This window comes from Salvelinus namaycush, unplaced genomic scaffold, assembly GCF_016432855.1.
Source record: "Salvelinus namaycush isolate Seneca unplaced genomic scaffold, SaNama_1.0 Scaffold139, whole genome shotgun sequence".
Classification (NCBI taxonomy): domain Eukaryota; kingdom Metazoa; phylum Chordata; class Actinopteri; order Salmoniformes; family Salmonidae; genus Salvelinus; species Salvelinus namaycush.
The window spans coordinates 309,787-334,446 of record NW_024058108.1 but is presented as its reverse complement, the minus strand read 5'-3'; the positions used below and the strand labels follow the sequence as shown (position 1 = coordinate 334,446).

General features: G+C 44.2%; 1 protein-coding gene across 1 annotated transcript in view; it reads right to left on the bottom strand.

Moving 5' to 3' along the window:
• Positions 1–1,471: 1,471 nt before the first annotated feature.
• The window catches only part of letm1 (leucine zipper-EF-hand containing transmembrane protein 1), a 36,563-nt gene continuing 13,374 nt past the window's right edge, over positions 1,472–24,660 (bottom strand). The window contains exons 2-8 of the mRNA XM_038982990.1: positions 21,849–21,906; positions 18,346–18,868; positions 7,358–7,501; positions 5,986–6,123; positions 5,398–5,601; positions 4,596–4,715; positions 1,472–1,792 (exon numbers count right to left, since the gene is read on the bottom strand). Of these exons, the coding sequence (XP_038838918.1) occupies positions 1,637–1,792; positions 4,596–4,715; positions 5,398–5,601; positions 5,986–6,123; positions 7,358–7,501; positions 18,346–18,868; positions 21,849–21,906 (1,343 nt within the window). The 3' untranslated portion in view covers positions 1,472–1,636. The remainder of the gene's footprint in view (positions 1,793–4,595; positions 4,716–5,397; positions 5,602–5,985; positions 6,124–7,357; positions 7,502–18,345; positions 18,869–21,848; positions 21,907–24,660) is intronic.

Genomic DNA, 24,660 nt, shown 5'->3' with positions numbered 1-24,660 from the left:
CTAACCCTGACCTCTAACCCTACACCATGTCAGAGACACTAACCCTGACCTCTAACCCTACACCATGTCAGAGACACTAACCCTGACCTCTAACCCTACACCATGTCAGAGACACTAACCCTGACCTCTAACCCTACACCATGTCAGAGACACTGACCCTGACCTCTAACCCTACACCATGTCAGAGACTCTAACCCTGACCTCTAACCCTACACCATGTCAGAGACACTAACCCTGACCTCTAACCCTGACCTCTAACCCTACACCATGTCAGAGACACTGACCCTGACCTCTAACCCTACACCATGTCAGAGACACTGACCCTGACCTCTAACCCTACACCATGTCAGAGACACTGACCCTGACCTCTAACCCTACACCATGTCAGAGACTCTAACCCTACACCATGTCAGAGACTCTAACCCTACACCATGTCAGAGACACTAACCCTGACCTCTAACCCTGACCTCTAACCCTACACCATGTCAGAGACACTAACCCTGACCTCTAACCCTGACCTCTAACCCTGACCTCTAACCCTACACCATGTCAGAGACACTAACCCTGACCTCTAACCCTACACCATGTCAGAGACTCTAACCCTGACCTCTAACCCTACACCATGTCAGAGACTCTAACCCTGACCTCTAACCCTACACCATGTCAGAGACACTAACCCTGACCTCTAACCCTACACCATGTCAGAGACTCTAACCCTACACCATGTCAGAGACACTAACCCTGACCTCTAACCCTGACCTCTAACCCTACACCATGTCAGAGACACTAACCCTGACCTCTAACCCTACACCATGTCAGAGACTCTAACCCTGACCTCTAACCCTACACCATGTCAGAGACACTAACCCTGACCTCTAACCCTACACCATGTCAGAGACACTAACCCTGACCTCTAACCCTACACCATGTCAGAGACACTGACCCTGACCTCTAACCCTACACCATGTCAGAGACTCTAACCCTACACCATGTCAGAGACACTAACCCTGACCTCTAACCCTGACCTCTAACCCTACACCATGTCAGAGACACTAACCCTGACCTCTAACCCTACACCATGTCAGAGACTCTAACCCTGACCTCTAACCCTGACCTCTAACCCTACACCATGTCAGAGACACTAACCCTGACCTCTAACCCTACACCATGTCAGAGACTCTAACCCTACACCATGTCAGAGACACTAACCCTGACCTCTAACCCTGACCTCTAACCCTACACCATGTCAGAGACACTAACCCTGACCTCTAACCCTGACCTCTAACCCTACACCATGTCAGAGACTCTAACCCTACACCATGTCAGACACACTGACCCTGACCTCTAACCCTACACCATGTCAGAGACTCTAACCCTGACCTCTAACCCTACACCATGTCAGAGACTCTAACCCTGGGCCTCTGACCCTGACCTCTAACCCTACACCATGTCAGAGACTCTAACCCTAGACCATGTCAGAGACACTAACCCTGACCTCTAACCCTGACCTCTAACCCTGGGCCTCCATGTCCTGGAGATGGAGATAAACGAATGACGCTCCAGGTTACAACAGAAGTCTGAAATGAAGGGTGCTACACCTTGATTCCATGTTAGTATACCAACCCTATAAAACAGTTTATACCACTATACTCATACATACCACTATGTCAGGCAGGTTCTGCAGGGTGGTCTTGAGCTGGTCTGCAGGGGAGAGAGTATCCGGGAGGAACATGGCTCTGGAGAGGAGGAGGAGCGAGGTGGGGATGTGCTGGTTCAGGTGGAGCTCCAACCACTGGAGGAGAGAATCACATCTTACTGCTCACCAACATAACCCTGACCTCTAACCCTACACCATGTCAGAGACCACTGGAGGAGAGAATCACATCTTACTGCTCACCAACATAACCCTGACCTCTAACCCTACACCATGTCAGAGACCACTGGAGGAGAGAATCACATCTTACTGCTCACCAACTCACTACACCAGGTTAGCATCTAAACACAGAGGTCTGTTATGGTTAAACAGTGTTATAACTCACTACACCAGGTTAGCATCTAATCACAGAGGTCTGTTATGGTTAAACAGTGTTATAACTCACTACACCAGGTTAGCATCTAATCACAGAGGTCTGTTATAGTTAAACAGTGTTACAACTCACTACACCAGGTTAGCATCTAATCACAGAGGTCTGTTATAGTTAAACAGTGTTACAACTCACTACACCAGGTTAGCATCTAATCACAGAGGTCTGTTATGGTTAAACAGTGTTACAACTCACTACACCAGGTTAGCATCTAATCACAGAGGTCTCTTATGGTTAAACAGTGTTATAACTCACTACACCAGGTTAGCATCTAATCACAGAGGTCTGTTATAGTTAAACAGTGTTACAACTCACTACACCAGGTTAGCATCTAATCACAGAGGTCTGTTATGGTTAAACAGTGTTATAACTCACTACACCAGGTTAGCATCTAATCACAGAGGTCTGTTATGGTTAAACAGTGTTATAACTCACTACACCAGGTTAGCATCTAATCACAGAGGTCTGTTATGGTTAAACAGTGTTACAACTCACTACACCAGGTTAGCATCTAATCACAGAGGTCTGTTATAGTTAAACAGTGTTACAACTCACTACACCAGGTTAGCATCTAATCACAGAGGTCTGTTATGGTTAAACAGTGTTACAACTCACTACACCAGGTTAGCATCTAATCACAGAGGTCTCTTATGGTTAAACAGTGTTATAACTCACTACACCAGGTTAGCATCTAATCACAGAGGTCTGTTATAGTTAAACAGTGTTACAACTCACTACACCAGGTTAGCATCTAATCACAGAGGTCTGTTATGGTTAAACAGTGTTATAACTCACTACACCAGGTTAGCATCTAATCACAGAGGTCTGTTATGGTTAAACAGTGTTATAACTCACTACACCAGGTTAGCATCTAATCACAGAGGTCTGTTATAGTTAAACAGTGTTACAACTCACTACACCAGGTTAGCATCTAATCACAGAGGTCTGCTATGGTTAAACAGTGTTATAACTCACTACACCATCTAATCACAGAGGTCTGTTATGGTTAAACAGTGTTACAACTCACTACACCAGGTTAGCATCTAATCACAGAGGTCTGTTATAGTTCAACAGTGTTATAACTCACTACACCAGGTTAGCATCTAATCACAGAGGTCTGTTATGGTTAAACAGTGTTATAACTCACTACACCAGGTTAGCATCTAATCACAGAGGTCTGTTATGGTTAAACAGTGTTACAACTCACTACACCAGGTTAGCATCTAATCACAGAGGTCTGTTATGGTTAAACAGTGTTACAACTCACTACACCAGGTTAGCATCTAATCACAGAGGTCTGTTATGGTTAAACAGTGTTATAACTCACTACACCAGGTTAGCATCTAATCACAGAGGTCTGTTATGGTTAAACAGTGTTACAACTCACTACACCAGGTTAGCATCTAATCACAGAGGTCTGCTATGGTTAAACAGTGTTATAACACACTACACCAGGTTAGCATCTAATCACAGAGGTCTGTTATGGTTAAACAGTGTTACAACTCACTACACCATCTAATCACAGAGGTCTGTTATGGTTAAACAGTGTTACAACTCACTACACCAGGTTAGCATCTAATCACAGAGGTCTGCTATGGTTAAACAGTGTTATAACTCACTACACCAGGTTAGCATCTAATCACAGAGGTCTGCTATGGTTAAACAGTGTTACAACTCACTACACCAGGTTAGCATCTAATCACAGAGGTCTGCTATAGTTAAACAGTGTTATAACACACTACACCAGGTTAGCATCTAATCACAGAGGTCTGCTATGGTTAAACAGTGTTACAACTCACTACACCAGGTTAGCATCTAATCACAGAGGTCTGTTATGGTTAAACAGTGTTACAACTCACTACACCATCTAATCACAGAGGTCTGTTATGGTTAAACAGTGTTACAACTCACTACACCAGGTTAGCATCTAATCAGAGGTCTGCTATGGTTAAACAGTGTTACAACTCACTACACCAGGTTAGCATCTAATCACAGAGGTCTGCTATGGTTAAACAGTGTTACAACTCACTACACCAGGTTAGCATCTAATCACAGAGGTCTGTTATGGTTAAACAGTGTTACAACTCACTACACCATCTAATCACAGAGGTCTGTTATGGTTAAACAGTGTTACAACTCACTACACCAGGTTAGCATCTAATCACAGAGGTCTGTTATAGTTAAACAGTGTTACAACTCACTACACCAGGTTAGCATCTAATCACAGAGGTCTGTTATAGTTAAACAGTGTTACAACTCACTACACCAGGTTAGCATCTAATCACAGAGGTCTGTTATGGTTAAACAGTGTTATAACTCACTACACCATCTAATCACAGAGGTCTGTTATGGTTAAACAGTGTTACAACTCACTACACCAGGTTAGCATCTAATCACAGAGGTCTGTTATAGTTCAACAGTGTTTAGTAGGTTTAATGTAGGCTTACTGTCTCAGTCTCTCCTCCATTAGGACACTGATATGTTAATATAATAATGTAGGTGGGTTATTACCTGCTGGAGCTGTTCTCTCAGCCTCTCCTCTGTGACTCCCAGAGCTCTCATCCCTCTGACTCGACAGGCTGCCTGGAGTTCATTCACACTCAGAGTGTCCACCCCCTCTTCCGCTATCAACTGTACAGACAGAACAGTATTCAGTAGTATTGATTCAACACGGATGAAAGATTATTTATGTTGTTCATTCAGGTGAGTGATTAGGGTTAAAAGGTCAGGGTGTCTAATGTCTGACCTTGTCGTCACAGGTGGCTCATATTTTACTTTTCATTTAACCTTTATTTAACTAGGCAAGTCAAAAAAATACGTGTGTCTGTGTGTTCATGAAGCTACGAGCCAGCCGTAATCTCTGACCCCTGACCTCTAGCTACGACCTTGGGCTCCCAAGTGGCGCATCGGTCTAAGGAACTGCATCTCAGTGCTAGAGGCGTGGCTTGATTCCAGGCCGTATCACAACTGGCTGTGATTGGGAGTCCCATAGGGCGATGCACAATTGGCCCAGAGTCGTCCGGGTTAGTTAGTTGGCCGGGGTAGGCCGTCATTGTAAAATAAGAGTTTGTTCTTAACTGACTTGCCTAGTTAAATAAAGGTTAAATGAAAAGTAATACGTTGGAAGGCTTAGGGGTTAAAGGTCAGGGGTTACAGACCTTGTCAGCACGGATGGCTCGTAGCTTCATGATGAGTTGGAAGGGTTAGGTGTTAAAGGTCAGGGGTTACAGACCTTGTCAGCACGGATGGCTCGTAGCTTCATGATGAGTTGGAAGGGTTAGAGGTTAAAGGTTAGAGGTCAGTGGTTACAGACCTTGTCGTCAGCACGGATGGCTCGAAGCTTCATGATGAGTTGGAAGCGAAGGAAGTTGTTGGTTCCTATAGACTGTAGCTCCAACAGACGACACAGAGCAACCAGCTGAGGACGAGTCAGGTTGTCCAGAGTCAACTCATCCTCAAACAGCTTCGAGAACCTGATGATCTGCTCATTACTGGGCCGCTCCCCTGAGTCACGGATCTATAGGGGGAGAGACCGAGACACAGGGGGACAGACACACGGGGGGACAGAGACAAGGGGACCAGAGACCGAGACAGGGGGGGACAGAGACCGAGACAGGGGAACGGGGAAGACAGCGACACAGGGACACAGACACAAGGGGGGCAGAGACACGGAGACAGAGATTTTATTGAGACTTGGGACAGAGACTTTATGGAGACTTGGGACAGAGACTTTATGGAGACGGGGGACAGAGACTTTATGGAGACTTGGGACAGAGACTTTATGGAGACTTGGGACAGAGACTTTATGGAGACGGGGGACAGAGACTTTATGGAGACTTGGGACAGAGACTTTATGGAGACGGGGGACAGAGGCGTTTTGACTGCGATAGATGGACGGTACCTTCTGAAAGAAGGTAGAGAACTCCTCCGTGACGTTTCCCTTGGCTGCCTTGTTCCTCAGAGCGATCTCCTCTACAGTATCCTGGAGGAATTTAGCCATCTCCAGCTTCACACGCAGCTCCGTCTTCAGCCTCTCCTCCTGGAACACACATTAGATCAGGGAGGGCTAGATTAAAAGGGGAGATCAGAGGTGTGGCTGGGATTACAGGGGAGGTGAGGAACCTAAAGAAGGCTATGGCTGGTGTGACGACCCTCCCACTTTCTCTGACGAATTCTCTCCTTTTCCTTAATAGGATGTTGGTGGGCGGAGCAGGGAGGGTTGTCAGCGAAATGGGACACACCTGGGCTCGGGTATATCTTTGTAGTGACTGGGTGTATTGATACACTATCCAAAGTGTAATTAATAACTTCACCATGCTCAAAGGGATATTCAATGTCTGCTTTTAAATGTTTACCCATCTACCAATAGGTGCCCTTCTCTGCAAGGCATTGGAAAACCTCCCTGGTCTTTGAATCTGTGTTTGAAATTCACTGCTGGACTGAGGGACCTTATAGATAATTGTATGTGTGGGGTACAGAGACGAGGTAGTCATTAAATCATGATCAACACTATTATCGCACACCAAGTCCATGCAACTTATTATGTGACTTAAGGACATTTTTACTCCTGAACGTATTTAGGCTGGCCATAACCAAGGGGTTGAATACTTGACAAGACATTTCAGCTTTTCATGTTTAATTAATTTGTAGTAAATATAATTCCACTTTGGCATTACGGCGTATTGTAGGCCAGGGACACAACATCTAAATGTAATCTATTTTAAAGGCTGTAACAACATGTGGGGAAAAGTCCAGGGGCGTGAATCCTTTCTGAGGGACATGTTCCGGAAATGTACATTGTGTAAATGTACTTGTGTAATATGTACATTGCGAATAAATTGGATTCTGATCATTCAACACTTGTTAAAAGTTGTAATCGTCCAACTCTGCAGAGGGGGAGGGGGTCATCGCTTGCAGCAGCCATTCTACACACAATAGATTCTCTGACACGAGTAATGAGAGAAGCTCTCTGACACCGAACTACAGTCTTCATGGCTGTTTAACTAGGAAGGCCCACTTTCTCAAATTCCCCGTGTTCAGAGGTTGTGACAGTCAGAGATCAGGAAATCAACCTCACTCCTCCCTAAAGCTTGTTGTAGCTTTTAAAAAACACGTCTTCCAAATACGTCACTGAGGAAGAATAACCATACATGGAACTCATTTGGAAAAGGTTTCCTACATGTTCTTAACGTGATCTGAGCAACGATTGAGATAAAGGAATGTTCCGGATTTTTACAATTTAAGATAAATAAGGGTTAAGGAGGAGGTCCTACCTTCTTGGACTGCGTCTCAAAGGTTGAGGGCAGCATGTTGGGGAAGAGCTTCAGTGCCACAGGAAGCAGGAACTCCATGAACGGCACAATGATGAACACCAGGAAGGGAAGGAGTCGGAAGACATCGGCACAAGTTCTTAGGAACTGGGGAGGAAAATAGACATGATTTAGTTAAAAACAGTTTATGTATGTATTTGTATTTATTATGGATCCCCTTTACTCTTCCTGCGGTCTGGCAAAATTTAAGGCAGTTATACCATTTTTAAAACATTACAATACTCCATAACAAAAATCCCCATCAAAATGGCTAAAAAAAATCAACAAATATGAAGTTTTGGAATGGCCTAGTAAAAGTCCAGACCTAATCCCAATAGAGATGTTGTGGCAGGACCTGAAATGAGCAGTTCATGCTGGAAAACCCACAACTGTTGCTGAGTTACAGCAGTTCTGCATGGAAGAGTTGGACAAAATTCCTCCACAGCGACATGAGAGTGATCAATAACTACAGGAAGTGTTTGGTTGGAGTCATTACAGCTAAAGGTGGACTGATCAATAACTACAGGAAGTGTTTGGTTGGAGTCATTACAGCTAAAGGTGGACTGATCAATAACTACAGGAAGTGTTTGGTTGGAGTCATTACAGCTAAAGGCGGACTGATCAACAACTACAGGAAGTGTTTGGTTGGAGTCATTACAGCTAAAGGTGGACTGATCACCAACTACAGGAAGTGTTTGGTTGGAGTCATTGCAGCTAAAGGCGGACTGATCAACAACTACAGGAAGTGTTTGGTTGGAGTCATTACAGCTAAAGGTGGACTGATCAACAACTACAGGAAGTGTTTGGTTGGAGTCATTGCAGCTAAAGGCGGACTGATCAACAACTACAGGAAGTGTTTGGTTGGAGTCATTACAGCTAAAGGTGGACTGATCAACAACTACAGGAAGTGTTTGGTTGGAGTCATTGCAGCTAAAGGTGGACTGATCAACAACTACAGGAAGTGTTTGGTTGGAGTCATTGCAGCTAAAGGTGGACTGATCAACAACTACAGGAAGTGTTTGGTTGGAGTCATTGCAGCTAAAGGTGGACTGATCAACCACTACAGGAAGTGTTTGGTTGGAGTCATTACAGCTAAAGGTGGACTGATCAACAACTACAGGAAGTGTTTGGTTGGAGTCATTGCATCTAAAGGTGGCACAACCAGTTAGAGTTTAAGGGGGAATTACATTTTTCACACATTGGCAGTTGCACAAAATGAATCAAGTCAGTATGTCATTGTGTTATTTGTTCACTCAGGTTCCCGTTACCTAATATTGGGTTTTGGTTGAAGATCTGATAACATTCAGTATAAAATGTTTTGCTAAATTAGAAAGGGGTGAAATACTACTCCACAGCACTGTATTTAGAGGCTCTTCTCCCATCGTCTCAATCCCACTGAAACATTCCCCGGCTTCTCTGTGCTGTCTCGTATTGCTGCCCATAGGAGCGTTTGGTAGAGAATGAGTGATCAACAAACAGTAGATATAGAGAAGATTGATATTTAAATGATTTCCTCTTAAATCTCCCCGTTATTCATGAGCTGATCTGCTATCTGGATAATCAACTCAATTTTGCCAAATAGGAGAAATTCAGTAATAGGTTGGAGGTTATCTAGCAAGCTGACTTTTGTTTGACTGCCGTTACAAAGTCTGTGTGATTGGACAACACTACAGCCTACTCAGGGTGTGCTGTGTACGTACTGAGCATGCTCTGTGTTGAAATGACCTACTGCGGAAATAGATGATAACGCTCAGAATTTAAACGGCCTGTTTCGCAATGTCCTTGGTGATCAAAGTTGCTCTATCATTACTAAATACCAGTTTCACTTGCTGTGAAATCTTCACATAGTGCCACAGCCGGCAATGTGGTGCAGTGATAATCATATTTTGGAAGAACCCTGTCAAAGTGAACATAACTTGGTTTTAAACGCTTTAAAAAACGAGCACTTCCAAATCAGGACTCCAGCAATAAATATGAATTATTCCCAGTATTGAAAATTGGTAGATTTTCTGGAAAAATATGAATCACTATACAGCGCTGTTTGTAATACCAGGAGACATCCCAAAAATGGGTAATCTCACAAAACCTCTGTAGAGTCCGAACGGTTTGACCTACTAGGTGGATAATCTGAGACCCCTTCACGAACACGATGGTGTTCTCCGTTTTGCTCTACGACTCTCACAAGTGCAGAGGGACCCGTCTGAAGGTAAAATGAATGGAAGATCGAAGGTAGTTTTGTGACCACAACATAGGGGGTTAAATGTGCCCAAAAAAACAAACCTATTTCCTGAGCTTTCTCATATATCCTAGATATGGGCCAGACTTCAACACCTGATTCCTCTTTATAGAGTTTTTTACTTTCTTTTTTGCCATTTATGAACATGTTATTCAATGCTTTTCTATGGACTAAAAAAGGAAAGGTCAAATACAATATTTGATCAAATCATTTGTTTATATATTTTGATACTTACAGGGGTCCTAAAATTCTAAATCAAATACCTTAATGATCCACGATAGGAGCATCTTAAGATAATTCCATATGTTAGTTTAGTAGAACACACCCTCCCATCTGCTGTCAGAGCCAGCCATCTCTAGCCACCGGGTAACACATTAGTACAACACAGTACAGTCCAGTACAACAGTCACAGTACAGTCACAGTACAGTCACAATATCAGACAAGAGAACAGCCACAGTACAGTCACAATATCAGGACAATCAGTCAACAGAACAGCCAGAGTACAGTCCAGTATATCAGGCCAGAGTACAGTCCAGTATATCAGGCCAGAGTACAGTCCATTATATCAGGCCAGAGTACAGTCCATTATATCAGGCCAGAGTACAGTCCAGTATATCAGGCCAGAGTACAGTCCAGTATATCAGGCCAGAGTACAGTCCAGTATATCAGGCCAGAGTACAGTCCAGTATATCAGGCCAGAATACAGTCCATTAGGCTACATCAGGACAATATCAGGCAACAGAACCAGAGTTCAGTCACAATACCAGTCAACAGAGCAGCCAGACTACAGTCCAGTACATCAGGACAATATTCATCTCCTCTCCCACCTCCTCTGCACCTCCCTCCCACCTCTCCACCTCCCTTCATGGTCAAAACATACAGACTCAATGGTTGCTAAAATAGGAAGAGGTATGACCAGTTGTGTGGTTAGGTGCCACAAAGAAGGACATAAGTCAACTGGTCCAGAACAGAGCAACGTCTAATTATTGCACTTCGATGTTCACAAATGTCATGACATGCATGTCAATCTCTCCTGGCACAAACTTCAGAGATTGACTGCATCAAATCAAATGTTATTGGTCACATACACATATTTAGCAGATGTTATTGCGAGTGTAGCAAAATGCTTGTGTTCCTAGCTCCAACAGTGCAGTAGTATCTAACAATTCACAACAATACACACATCTAAAAGTAGAAGAATGGAATTAAGAAATATATAAATATTAGGACGAGCAATGTTGGAGTGGCATTGACAAACTTTTTATTTTATTTTATTTTTAAAATAATTTTCTCCCCTTTTCTCCCCAATTTTCGTGGTATCCAATCGCTAGTAATTACTAGCTTGTCTCATCGCTACAACTCCCGTACGTGCTCGGGAGAGACGAAGGTCGAAAGCCATGCGTCCTCCGAAGCACAACCCAACCAAGCCGCACTGCTTCTTAACACAGCGCGCCTCCAACCCGGAAGCCAGCCGCACCAATGTGTCGGAGGAAACACCGTGCACCTGGCCCCCTTGGTTAGCGCGCACTGCGTCCGGCCCGCCACAGGAGTCGCTGGAGCCCGATGAGACTTGGATATCCCTACCGACCAAACCCTCCCTAACCCGGACGACGCTAGGCCAATTGTGCGTCGCCCCACGGACCTCCCGGTCGCGGCCGGCTGCGACAGAGCCTGGGCGCGAACCCAGAGACTCGAACCCACTCTGACTCTGACTCTGCGCCACCCGGGAGGCCTGGCATTGACTAAAATTGAGTAGAATACAGTATATACATATGACATGAGTAAAGTAGTATATAAACATTATTAAAGTGACTAGTGATCCATTATTAAAGTGACTAGTGATCCATTATTAAAGTGGCCAGTGATTCCATGTCTATGTATATAGAGGAGCAGCCTCTAAGATGCAGGGTTGAATAACCGGGTGGTAGCCGGCTAGTGATGGCCGTCTTGAGATTGAAAAACAGCTTCTGTCTAAGTCCCAGCTTTGATGCACCTGTACTGATCTCGCCTTCTGGATGACAGCGGGGTTAACAGGCCGTGGCTCGGGTAGTTGTTGTCCTTGATGATCTTTATGGCCTTCCTGTGACATCGGGTGGTGCAGGTGTCCTGGAGGGCAGGCAGTGTGCTCCTGATGATGCGTTGGGCAGACCGTACCACCCTTGGAGAGCCCTGCGGTTGCGGGCGGTGCAGTTTCCATACCAGGTGGTGAAACAGCCCGACAGGATGCTCTCAAATGTGCTTCTGTAAAAGGTATGCGAGGGGCTTCAGGGCCAAGCCGAATTTCTTCAGCCTCCTGAGGTTGAAGAGATGCTGTTGCGCCTTCACCACACTGTCTGTGTGGGTGGACCATTTCAGATCGTCAGTGATGTGTACGCAGAGGAACTTGAAGCTTTCCACCTTCTCCACTACGGTCCTGTCGATGTGGATAGGGGCGTGCCCCTCCGCTGTCTCCGGAAGCCCACAACCAGCTCCTTCATTTTGTTGACATTGAGGGAGAGGTTATTTTTCCTGGAACCACTACACCAGGGCCTTCACCTCCTCCCTGTAGAATATCTCGTAATTGTTGGTAAAATCCAGCCTACTACTGTTGTGTCATCTGCAAACTTGATGATTGAGTTGGAGGCGTGGAGGGGGAGGGGGCTGAGCACGCACCCTTGTGGGGCCCCAGTGTTGAGGATCAGCATAGTGGTGTTGTTTCCTACCTTCACCACCTGGGGGCAGCACGTCAGGAATTCCAGGACCCAGTTGCACAGGGCGGGGTTGAGACCCAGTGCTCTGAGTTTAATGATGAGCTTGGAGGGTACTATGGTGTTGAAGGCTGAGCTGTAGTCAATGAACACTATTCTTACGTAGGTATTCATCTTGTCCAGATGGGATAGGGCAGTGTGCAGTGCGATTCCGATTGCATCGTCTGTGGATCTATTGGGGCAGTAAGCAAATTGAAGTGGGTCTAGGGTGGAGGTGATATGATCCATAACCAGCTTCTCAAAGCACTTCATGATGAAAGAAGTGAGTGCTACTGGGCGATAGTCATTTAGTTCCATTATATTTGCTTTCTTGGGTACAGGAACATTGGTGGACATCTTGAAGCAAGTGGGGACAACAGACTGGGATAGGGAGAGATTGAATATGTCCGTAAACACTCCAGCCAGCTGGTCTAGGCATGCTCTGAGGACGTGGCTAGGGATGCAGTCTGGGCCGGCAGCCTTAACACGCTTAAATGTCTTACTCACATCGGCCACGGAAAACGAGAGCCCACAGTTCTTGGGAGTGGGCCGTGTCGGTGGCACGGTGTTAGCCTCAAAGTGGGCAAAGGTATTTAGCTTGTCCGGAAGCAAGAAGTCGGTGTCCGCGATGTGGCTGGTTTTCCTTTGTAGTCTGATTGTCTGTAGACCATGCCACATACGTCTTGTGTCTGAGCCATTGAATTGCGACTCCACTTTGTCTCTGTCCTGACGTTTGGCCTGTTTGATTGCCTTCGAGGGAAGAAACTACGCAGTTTGTATTCAACCATATTCCCAGTCACCTTGTCGTGGTTAAATGCGGTGGTTCGCGCTTTTAGTTTTGCGTGAATGCTGCCGTCAATCCACGGTTTCTGGTTAGGGTAGGTTTTAATAGTCACGGTGGGTACAACATCTCCTATACACTTCCTGATGAACTCAGTCACCGTGTCCGTGTATACGTCAATGTTTTGCTGGTTTTATTATGTCCTTTCAATTAGTGTCCAATTAGGACCGACAACCAGGTGAGGGATAGTAACTAATCAATTAGGACCGACAACCAGGTGAGGGATAGTAACTAATCAATTAGGACCGACGACCAGGTGAGGGATAGTAACTAATCAATTAGGACCGACAACCAGGTGAGGGATAGTAACTAATCAATTAGGACCGACAACCAGGTGAGGGATAGTAACTAATCAATTAGGACAGACAACCAGGTGAGGGATAGTAACTAATCAATTAGGACCAACCAGGTGAGGGATAGTAACTAATCAATTAGGACAGACAACCAGGTGAGGGATAGTAACTAATCAATGACCATTAATGAATCAAATACAAGGGAGGAGCAAATACTTGCAGACACTGGGCCTACAAGGAATTCAGTTTGACAGCCCTGAGCTTATTTAGTTACTTTAATTTCGGTGAATCTCTTATACAATGGGTTTATGGACAGCAACCCCAGGTGTAAAATAGTAAATAATGGTTACTTCTCAGAAATGTTGCTTTTAAGAGGAGTAAAACAAGGCTGTCTATTGTCTCCATATCTATTTATTATGGCCATTGAAATGTTAGCTATTAAAATTAGATCCAACAAGAACATCCAGGGGATAAAAACGAGGGTCAATGTATGCCGATGACCCACGTTTTTTCTTAAGTCCGCAATCTGGATCCCTGCACAGTCTGAAGATCTTGATCACGTTTCTAGCCTCTCTGGACTAAAACCTAATTATGACTAGTGTACCATATTACGTAATGGATCGTTAAAAAATACAGCGTTTACACTACTTTACCAATAAGCTGGGCAGATGGTGAAGTAGACATCCTTGGTATTCATATCTCCAAAAATATAAATGAACTTCCCACAATCAATTTCAAATCTGAGGTGCCGTTAGTTGCTGATTTCTGAGGCTGGTAACTCTAGTGAACTTATCCTCTGCAGCAGAGGAAACTCTGGTCTTACTTTCCTGTGGCGGTCCTCATGAGAGACAGTTTCATCCTAGCACTTGATGGTTTTGGCGACAGCACTTGAAGAAACGTTCAAAGTTCTTGAAATTTTCCAGATTGACTGACCTTCATGTCTTAAAGTAATGATAGACTGTCATTTCTCTTTGCTTATTTGAGCTGTTCTAGCCATAATATGGACTTGGTCTTTTACCAAACAGGACTATCTTCTGTATACCACCCCTACCTTGTCACACAACTGATTGGCTCAAACGCATAAAGGAAAGAAATTCCACAAATGAACAAGGCACATTGAAATGCATTCCAGGTGGTGACTACCTCATGAAGCTGGTTGAGAGAACGCCAAGAGCGTGCAGAGCTGTAATCAAGGCAAAGGGTGGCTACTTTTAAGAATCTCAAATATATTTTGATTTGATTAACACTTTTTTGGTTACTACATGATTCCATATGTGTAATTTTATAGTTTTGACGATTTCACTATTATTCTACAACGTAGAAAACAGGAAAAAGAAATGAGTTGGTGTGTCAACTTTTGACTGGCACTGTATATGGGGCAACAATCTCAGCTCTGTAGATGTTGCTGCGAACAGACATAGGGGGTATTGGCCTTAGCATGTTTCTGGTCACAGCTTCAGGAATGGTTAAAAGAAAATAAAATCGCGACATTCACTTAAAATTAATCTTACAACTAGCAGTGTTGGGCGATTTGAAAAGCCATAGTCAATAAGTAATAATATTTGTCTGAATGGTTTTCATCTTTAGCTCACAATCTGTGGATACTATACGATGAGAACGGTTCAAAGTGTATACATGTAAAACATCACAGCATTTAAACATATGGTACAGGGAAACCAAATGAAGATGGTGTATGGTGATAGGTGGGATGGGCTGAGAGGCTGAGGGGCGGGATTAAGAGCTGAGGTCTATGGTGATAGGTGGGATGGGCTGAGAGGCTGAGGGGCGGGATTAAGAGCTGAGGTCTATGGTGATAGGTGGGATGGGCTGAGAGGCTGAGGGGCGGGATTAAGAGCTGAGGTCTATGGTGATAGGTGGGATGGGCTGAGGGGTGGGATTAAGAGCTGAGGTCTATGGTGATAGGTGGGATTAAGAGCTGAGGTCTATGGTGATAGGTGGGATGGGCTGAGAGGCTGAGGGGCGGGATTAAGAGCTGAGGTCTATGGTGATAGGTGGGATGGGCTGAGAGGCTGAGGGGCGGGATTAAGAGCTGAGGTCTATGGTGATAGGTGGGATGGGCTGAGAAGCTGAGGGGCGGGATTAAGAGCTGGGGTCTATGGTGATAGGTGGGATGGGCTGAGAGGCGGGATTAAGAGCTGGGGTCTATGGTGATAGGTGGGATGGGCTGAGAGGCTGAGGGGTGGGATTAAAGAGCTTGTTTGGTAATGTATTATTATGTGATAGCTGTATATAAAAGTACCATGTATGTACAGTGCCTATGGAAAGTATTCAGACCTCTTGACATTTTCCACTTTGTTACATTACAGCCTTAATATAAAATGGATGAAATAAAAGATTATCCTTAGCAATCAACACACAATACCCCATAATGACCCTAACCCTAACCCCATAATAACCCTGACCCTAACCCCATAATAACCCTAACCCCTAACCCCATAATAACCCCATAATAACCCTAACCCATAATAACCCTAACCCTAACCCTAACCCATAATAACCCTAACCCTAACCCCATAATAACCCTAACCCCATAATAACCCTAACCCATAATAACCCCATAATAACCCTAACCCCTAACCATAATAACCCTAACCTCTAACCATAATAACCCTAACCTCTAAACATAATAACCCTAACCCATAATAACCCTAACCCCTAACCATAATAACCCTAACCCCATAATAACCCCTAACCATAATAACCCTAACCCCTAACCATAATAACCCTAACCCCTAACCATAATAACCCCATAATAACCCTAACCCCATAATAACCCCATAATAACCCTAACCCCATAATAACCCCATAATAACCCTAACCCTAACCCCATAATAACCCTAACCCCATAATAACCCCATAATAACCCTAACCCATAATAACCCCATAATAACCCTAACCCCATAATAACCCTAACCCCATAATAACCCTAACCCCATAATAACCCCATAATAACCCTAACCCCTAACCCTAACCCCATAATAACCCCATAATAACCCTAACCCATAATAACCCTAACCCCTAACCCATAATAACCCTAACCCATAATAACCCATAATAACCCTAACCCATAATAACCCTAACCCCATAATAACCCTAACCCCATAATAACCCTAACCCCATAATAACCCCATAATAACCCTAACCCCTAACCCATAATAACCCTAACCCTAACCCCATAATAACCCTAACCCTAACCCCTAACCCCAACCCCTAACCCTAACCCCTAACCCTAACCCCATAATGACCCTAACCCTAACCCCGACCCCATAATGACCCTAACCCCTAACCCTAACCCCTAACCCTAACCCCAACCCCTAACCCCATAATGACAAGACGAAAAGAGGTTGACATTTTTGCAAAATGTATAAAAAATAAAAATACCTTATTTACATAAGTATTCAGACCCTTTGATCGCAAAAGACTCAAATTGAGCTCAGGTGCATCCTGTTTCCATTGATCATCCTTGAGATGTTTCTACAACTTGATTGGAGACCACCTGTGGTAAATTCAATTGATTGGACATGATTTGGAAAGGAACACACCTGTCTATATAAGGTCCACAGTTGACAGTGCATGTCAGAGCAAAAACCAAGCCATGAGGTCGAAGGAATTGTCCGTAGAGCTCCGAGACAGGATTGTGTCAAGATACAGATCTGGGGAAGGGCACCAAAACATTTCTGCAGCATTGAAGGTCCCCAAGAACACAGTGGCCTCTATCATTCTTAAATGGAAGAAGTTTGGAACCACCAAGACTCTTTCTAGACTTGGCCGCCCAGACAAACTGAGCAATCGGGGGAGAAGGGCCTTGGTCAGTGAGGTGACCAAGAACCTGATGGTCACTCTGACAGAGCTCTAGAGTTCCTCTGTGGAGATGGGAGAACCTTCCAGAAGGACAACCATCTCTGCAGCCCTCCACCAATCAGGCCTTTATGATAAAGGGGCCAGACAGAAGCCACTCCTCAGTAAAAGGCACAACAGCCCGCTTGGAGTTTGCCAAAAGGCACCTAAAGACACTGACCATGAGAAACAACATTCTCTGGTCTGATGAAACCAGACCAGAGAAACCTGGTACAATCCCTACGGTGAAGCATGGTGGTGGCAGCATCATGCTGTGGGGATGTTTTTCAGCGGCAGGGACTGGGAGACTAGTCAGGATCAATGCAAAGATGAACAGAACAAAGTACAAAGAGATCCTTGATGAAAACCTGCTCCAGAGCGCTCAGAACCTCAGACTGGGGCGAAGGTTCACCTTCCAACAGGACAACGACCCTAAGCACACAGCCAAGACAACGTAGGAGTGGCTTCAGAACAAGTCTCTGAATGTCCTGAGTGGCCCAGTCAGAGCCCGGACTTGAACCCGATCAAACATCTCTGGAGAGACCTGAAAATAGCTGTGCAGCAACGCTCCCCATCCAACCTGACAGAACTTGAGGATCTGCAGAGAAGAATCGGATAAACTCCCCAAATACAGGTGTGCCAAGCTTATAGCGTCATACCCAAGACTAGAGGCTGTAATTGCTGCCAAAGGTGCTTCAACAAAGTACTGAGTAAAGGGTCTGAATACTTGTGATAATGTGATATGTTTCTTATTTTTAATAAATTAGCATTAAAAAAAAAACTGTTTTTTAGAAATTTGAGGGTGGGGGGGTATTGTGTGTAGATTGAGGAGGAAAAAATGCAATTGAATCCATTTTAGAATAAGGCCTAACAAAATATGGGGAAGTCAAAGGGTCTGAATATTTTCCAAAGGCGCTGTATATGTAGCAGAAAAGGGGGGTGGTGGATGGGTTAATAAAATAAATAAAAGGTTACATAGGATCCCTGATCTCCTCACCTGTCTCCTCTCCCGTCGGGACAGGGGGTGCCCGTTGAGGACCTGCCACAGCATGCGTCCAGCGATGGTCGTGTCGATCCACAGCAGTCGGAAGCCGTGGTAGTAGTGTTTAACCTCGTCCAGAACACGCTGTCCTATAGTTCTCCTGACTATGGTATGGTCTACTGTCGGACTGTAAACCGGCCCGCCCTCCTCTAGCTTCTTGTTCTTATCCTTCAGAGAGCGGAGAGACTTCTCTACTTTAGAGTCGTCACGGAGACATCTGGAGGTGTGGATCCACCGTACCCCGACCACGTTCCCCCTCCCTCGCCAGGATCCCGTCCACTGTGGGTACCCACCACCCAGGTGGTACAGAGAGGAGGAGCCTTCCACTACAGCAGAGTACAGCCTCATAGAAGGGGTGTGGTCTGTGGCGTGGCCTGGAACCCTGTAGCTGTCTGATGCCGTATGCAGCGAGGGGCCTAGGAAGGAGGGCGGAGCCAAGCTCCCACCTCGGACCACCAGCCTATCACCATCCAGTCTACTGAAAACACAGAGACACTCAATAACAACATCATATAACTATTGTAAAAAATACTGTGCCCTTAAAACGTATATAGTATGTAGAAGCTGGGAGTAGAAGCCTACGTGTGGTTGTTCAATAGTTTACTCTAATTAGGGAAGGGGTGGTAGGGTTATTAAAGGCAATCTACCCCCTAAACATATTAAATATGAACAGCACACATGAACAACAACAAAAACACCAGTCAAACCCAGACAACGCTGGGCCAATTGTGGGTCGCCCTATGGGACTCCCAATCATGGCAGGTTGAGATACAGCCTGGAATCGAACCAGGGTCTGTAGTGACGCCTCTAGCACTGAGCCAGGAAAGAAATCTGCCAGAGCTCGAGGGGACATAGCTTACATCCACTATGACAGGCTCATTGTCCCCCCTCCCTCCCAGAAGCCTGGAAGGGATGAGAGAGCCAAGCCTATGGGTTCATGGCTTCAACCCCGCAACACACACACACACACACACACACACACACACACCCCCCCCCCCCCCCCCCCCCAACTGATTAATGGACTGCTGTATGTATATATGTTTTTATCTTGCTGTGTCTGCTCTTTTCAGTGTTATGTCTCTCTCTGATAAGCTACTCAGGAAAGGGCTGGAAACAACCCATATTAATATATGGAGCCTTAGAAATAAGGTTCAGGAAATCAATAGCTTGTTAACATCAGATAACATTCATATATTAACCATTTCTGAGACTCACCTAGATAATTCATTTGATGATACAGCAGTAGCAATACAAGGATATAACATCTATAGGAGACCGAAATGCTTATGAGGGAGGTGTTGCTGTATAAATTCAGAGCCATATCCCTGTAATGTTTATGGGGGAGGTGTTACTGTATATATTCAGAGCCATATCCCTGTAATGCTTATGGGGGAGGTGTTGCTGTATATATTCAGAGCCATATCCCTGTAATGCTTATGGGGGAGGTGTTACTGTATATATTCAGAGCCATATCCCTGTAATGCTTATGGGGGAGGTGTTGCTGTATATATTCAGAGCCATATCCCTGTAATGCTTATGGGGGAGGTGTTACTGTATATATTCAGAGCCATATCCCTGTAATGCTTATGGGGGAGGTGTTGCTGTATATATTCAGAGCCATATCCCTGTAATGCTTATGGGGGAGGTGTTACTGTATATATTCAGAGCCATATCCCTGTAATGCTTATGGGGGAGGTGTTACTGTATATATTCAGAGCCATATCCCTGTAATGTTTATGGGGGAGGTGTTACTGTATATATTCAGAGCCATATCCCTGTAATGCTTATGGGGGAGGTGTTGCTGTATATATTCAGAGCCATATCCCTGTAATGCTTATGGGGGAGGTGTTGCTGTATAAATTCAGAGCCATATCCCTGTAATGTTTATGGGGGAGGTGTTACTGTATATATTCAGAGCCATATCCCTGTAATGCTTATGGGGGAGGTGTTGCTGTATATATTCAGAGCCATATCCCTGTAATGTTTATGGGGGAGGTGTTACTGTATATATTCAGAGCCATATCCCTGTAATGCTTATGGGGGAGGTGTTGCTGTATATATTCAGAGCCATATCCCTGTAATGTTTATGGGGGAGGTGTTACTGTATATATTCAGAGCCATATCCCTGTAATGCTTATGGGGGAGGTGTTGCTGTATATATTCAGAGCCATATCCCTGTAATGCTTATGGGGGAGGTGTTGCTGTATATATTCAGAGTCATATCCCTGTAATGCTTATGGGGGAGGTGTTACTGTATATATTCAGAGCCATATCCCTGTAATGCTTATGGGGGAGGTGTTGCTGTATATATTCAGAGCCATATCCCTGTAATGCTTATGGGGGAGGTGTTGCTGTATATATTCAGAGCCATATCCCTGTAATGCTTATGGGGGAGGTGTTACTGTATATATTCAGAGCCATATCCCTGTAATGCTTATGGGGGAGGTGTTGCTGTATATATTCAGAGCCATATCCCTGTAATGCTTATGGGGGAGGTGTTACTGTATATATTCAGAGCCATATCCCTGTAATGCTTATGGGGGAGGTGTTGCTGTATATATTCAGAGCCATATCCCTGTAATGCTTATGGGGGAGGTGTTGCTGTATATATTCAGAGCCATATCCCTGTAATGCTTAGAGAAGCCAGTATCTAAATAATATGTGTGAAATGCTTGACAGTGTATGTGATGTAAACAGAGAGGTCTACTTTCTTGGGGACCTGAATATTGACTGGTTTTTATCAAATTGTCCTCTCAAGAGGAAGCTTCTTACTGTATCCGGTGGCTGTAATCTGGTTCAGGTTATTAATCAACCTACCAGGGTGTTTACAAGCACTACAGGAACAAGATCATCCACATGTATTGATCAAATTGTTACTAATACTGTAGAACTGTGTTCTAAAGCTGTGTCTGTACCCATTGGATGCAGTGATCACAATATAGTGGCTATATCCAGGAAAGCCACAGTTCCAACAGCTGGGCCTAAAATAGTGTATAAGAGATCATACAAAAGATTGTGACTTTTGCGTGGCGGATGTTAAAAATATTTGTTGGTCTGATGTGATGAGGAGCATCCAGATGCTGCACTTGATGAATTTATGAAATGACTCCTTCCAATTATTGATCAACATTATACAGAGCCATTATTGCATGGATCTCTGTTCCATCTCATATTGCTCAAAATGAACAACAAACCTGGTTTTAAAGACCCCAGATATACGGCACAACGCCTCTCCCCTATTTGACCTAAATAGTTTGTGTGTATGTATATGTAGGCTGTGTGCCTTCTGTAAAACATATTTTTCATTGATTTAGTTCTGACCTTGAACTGTTATTGTCTATTAAAATGTTCTGTATTCTCATGTTTCATATGAACCCCAAGGCTGAGTAGCTGCTGCTACTGGGGATCCTAATAAAATACCCACACCACACTCATTGACAGTATCAGTTAGAAACTACCTTTGACTGGAGAGTCTGAGAGATGTACAGCTGAAACAGGAGCCATCTTGAAGCTTCCCTGAAAACACAGAGAGAAACAGATATATTGACCTATAAGGCAGGCTGCGATAGAAAAGTACATGACAGGGCACAGTCAGCCAGTCAGTTGACAGTATGCCATCCGGTCCTCGAGGGGTTTGCAAAACCACTCAAGGCAAAAGAACAGCCGGACCTCCTCAGCCATTGCACAAGTTGTCTTCATCAGCAGCTCTGTTGTAAGAGCCCTGTGCTAGTCGGGAGCACGAGTACAGGACACTACAAAGCTGCTTCCGACCGTTCTATGACAGATGCCGGGAACTGTGGTAGTCCATGTGGGGTCAAACGACATCAGGAGAGCTCGCTCAGAACTTCAGGAAAATTATTTTAAAGAACTAGCACTGAAAGATTCCAAAAAAGCGGCCAATCATTTCAGGTCCGGTACCATCGTTGGGCCGCAGGTGTGAAAAATTCAGCAGGTTACTGGCATTACACACCTGGCCAAAAGATTACCGTAGCTCCGTTGGAATGACTTTTATAGATAACTTCCGCACCTTCTGGAAAGAGATGATGCTCTACAGGAATGACGGAGTCCATCCAAATCATCTTGGCTCCTGGACTCAACGCATTTCAAGGCTGCGTTGAGACTGACTTATCAATGACCCTTGACCAGCTCAGTTAATCCCTACCATTGTGTCACTGAGTTGTCATAAAGCTGCATCAAATATACTTTATCCCATGGGTGTTGGCAGACAATGTAAATAACTTTATTTGTCCCCCTAATTGCCTGAATACCTCTTGATCCTACAGCTATTAGATGCAGTAATCATGAGCCTATGAATCAGAGTTACACTGTTAGCACCTTGATGATACAGTGGTAACAATACATAGTTATAACGTCTACCGAATAGACAGAAATTCCAATGGGAGCGGTGTTGCGGTTTATATTCAGAACCACATTCCTGTAAAGCGTAGAGAGGATGTTAAATACTGTTGAAGTAAAAATTTAATTAATTAAATTTGGAAAAATTAAAACTCGTTTTTCAACCACTCCACAAATTTCTTGTTAACACACTATAGTTTAGTCAAGTCGGTTAAGACATCTACTTTGTGCATGACACAAGTAATTTTTCCAGCAATTGTTTACAGACAGATTATTTCACTTATAATTCACCGTATCACAATTCCAGTGGGTCAGAAGTTTACATACACTAAGTTGACTGTGCCTTTAAACAGCTTGGAAAATTCCAGAAAATTATGTCATGGCTTTAGAAGCTTCTGATAAATGATGTCAATTAGACTGAGTCAATTGCAGGTGTACCTGTGGATGTATTTCAAGGCCTACTGTCAAACTCAGTGCCTCCTTGCTTTACATCATGGACAAATCAAAAGAAATCAGCCAAGACCTCAGAAAAAAAAAAAGGTAGACCTCCACAAGTCTGGTTCATCCTTGGGAGCAATTTCCAAACGCCTGAAGGTACCATGTTCATCTGTACAAACAATAGTACGCAAGTATAAACACCATGGGACCACGCAGCCGTCATACCGCTCAGGAAGGAGACGCGTTCTGTCTCCTAGAGATGAAAGTACTTTGGTGCGAACAGTGCAAATCAATCCCAGAACAACAGCAAAGGACCTTGTGAAGATGCTGGAGGAAACAGGTACAAGAGTATCTATATCAACATAACCTGAAAGGCCGCTCAGCAAGGAATTAGCCACTGCTCCAAAACTGCCATAAAAAAGCCAGACTACGGTTTGCAACTGCACATGGGGACAAAGATTGTACTTTTTGGAGAAATGTCCTCTGGTCTGATGAAACAAAAATAGAACTGTTTAGCCATAATGACCATCGTTATGCTTGGAGGAAAAATGGGGAGGCTTGCAAGCCAAAGAACACCATCCCAACTGTGAAGAACAGGGGTGGCAGCATCATGTTGTGGGGGTGCTTTGCTGCAGGAGGGACTGGTGCACTTCACAAAATAGATTGCATCATGAGGTAGGAAAATTATGTGGATATATTGAAGCAACATCAAGACATCAGTCAAGAAGTTAAAGCTTGGTCGCAAATGGGTCTTCCAAATGGACAATGAACCCAAGCATACTTCCAAAGTTGTGGCAAAATGGGTTAATTAAGGACAACAAAGTCAAGGTATTGGGGTGGCCATCACAAAGCCCTGACCTCAATCCTATAGAACATTTGTGGGCAGAACTGAAAAAGCTTGTGTGAGCAAGGAGGCCTACAAACCTGACTCAGTTACACCAGCTCTGCCAGGAGGAATGGGCCAACATTCACCCAACTTATTGTGGGAAGCTTGTGGAAGGCTACCCGAAACGTTTGACCCAATTTAAACAATTTAAAGGAAATGCTACTAAATACTAATTGAGTATGTAAACATCTGACCCACTGGGAAAGTGATGAAAAAAATTAAAGTTGAAATAAATCATTCTCTCTACCACTACTCTGACATTTCACATTCTTAAAATAAAGTGGTGATCCTAACTGACCTAAGACAGGGACTTTTTACTAGGATTAAATGTCAGGAATTGTGAAAAACTGAGTTTAAATGTATTTGGCTAAGGTGTATGTAAACTTCCGACTTCAACTGTATATAAAACAACTACACAAACACCTACACCTCTATAAACACCTCTATAAACACCTACACCTCTATAAACACCTCTATAAACACCTACACCTCTATAAACACCTCTATAAACACCTACACCTCTATAAACACCTACACCTCTATAAACACCTACACCTCTATAAACACCTACACCTCTATAAACACCTCTA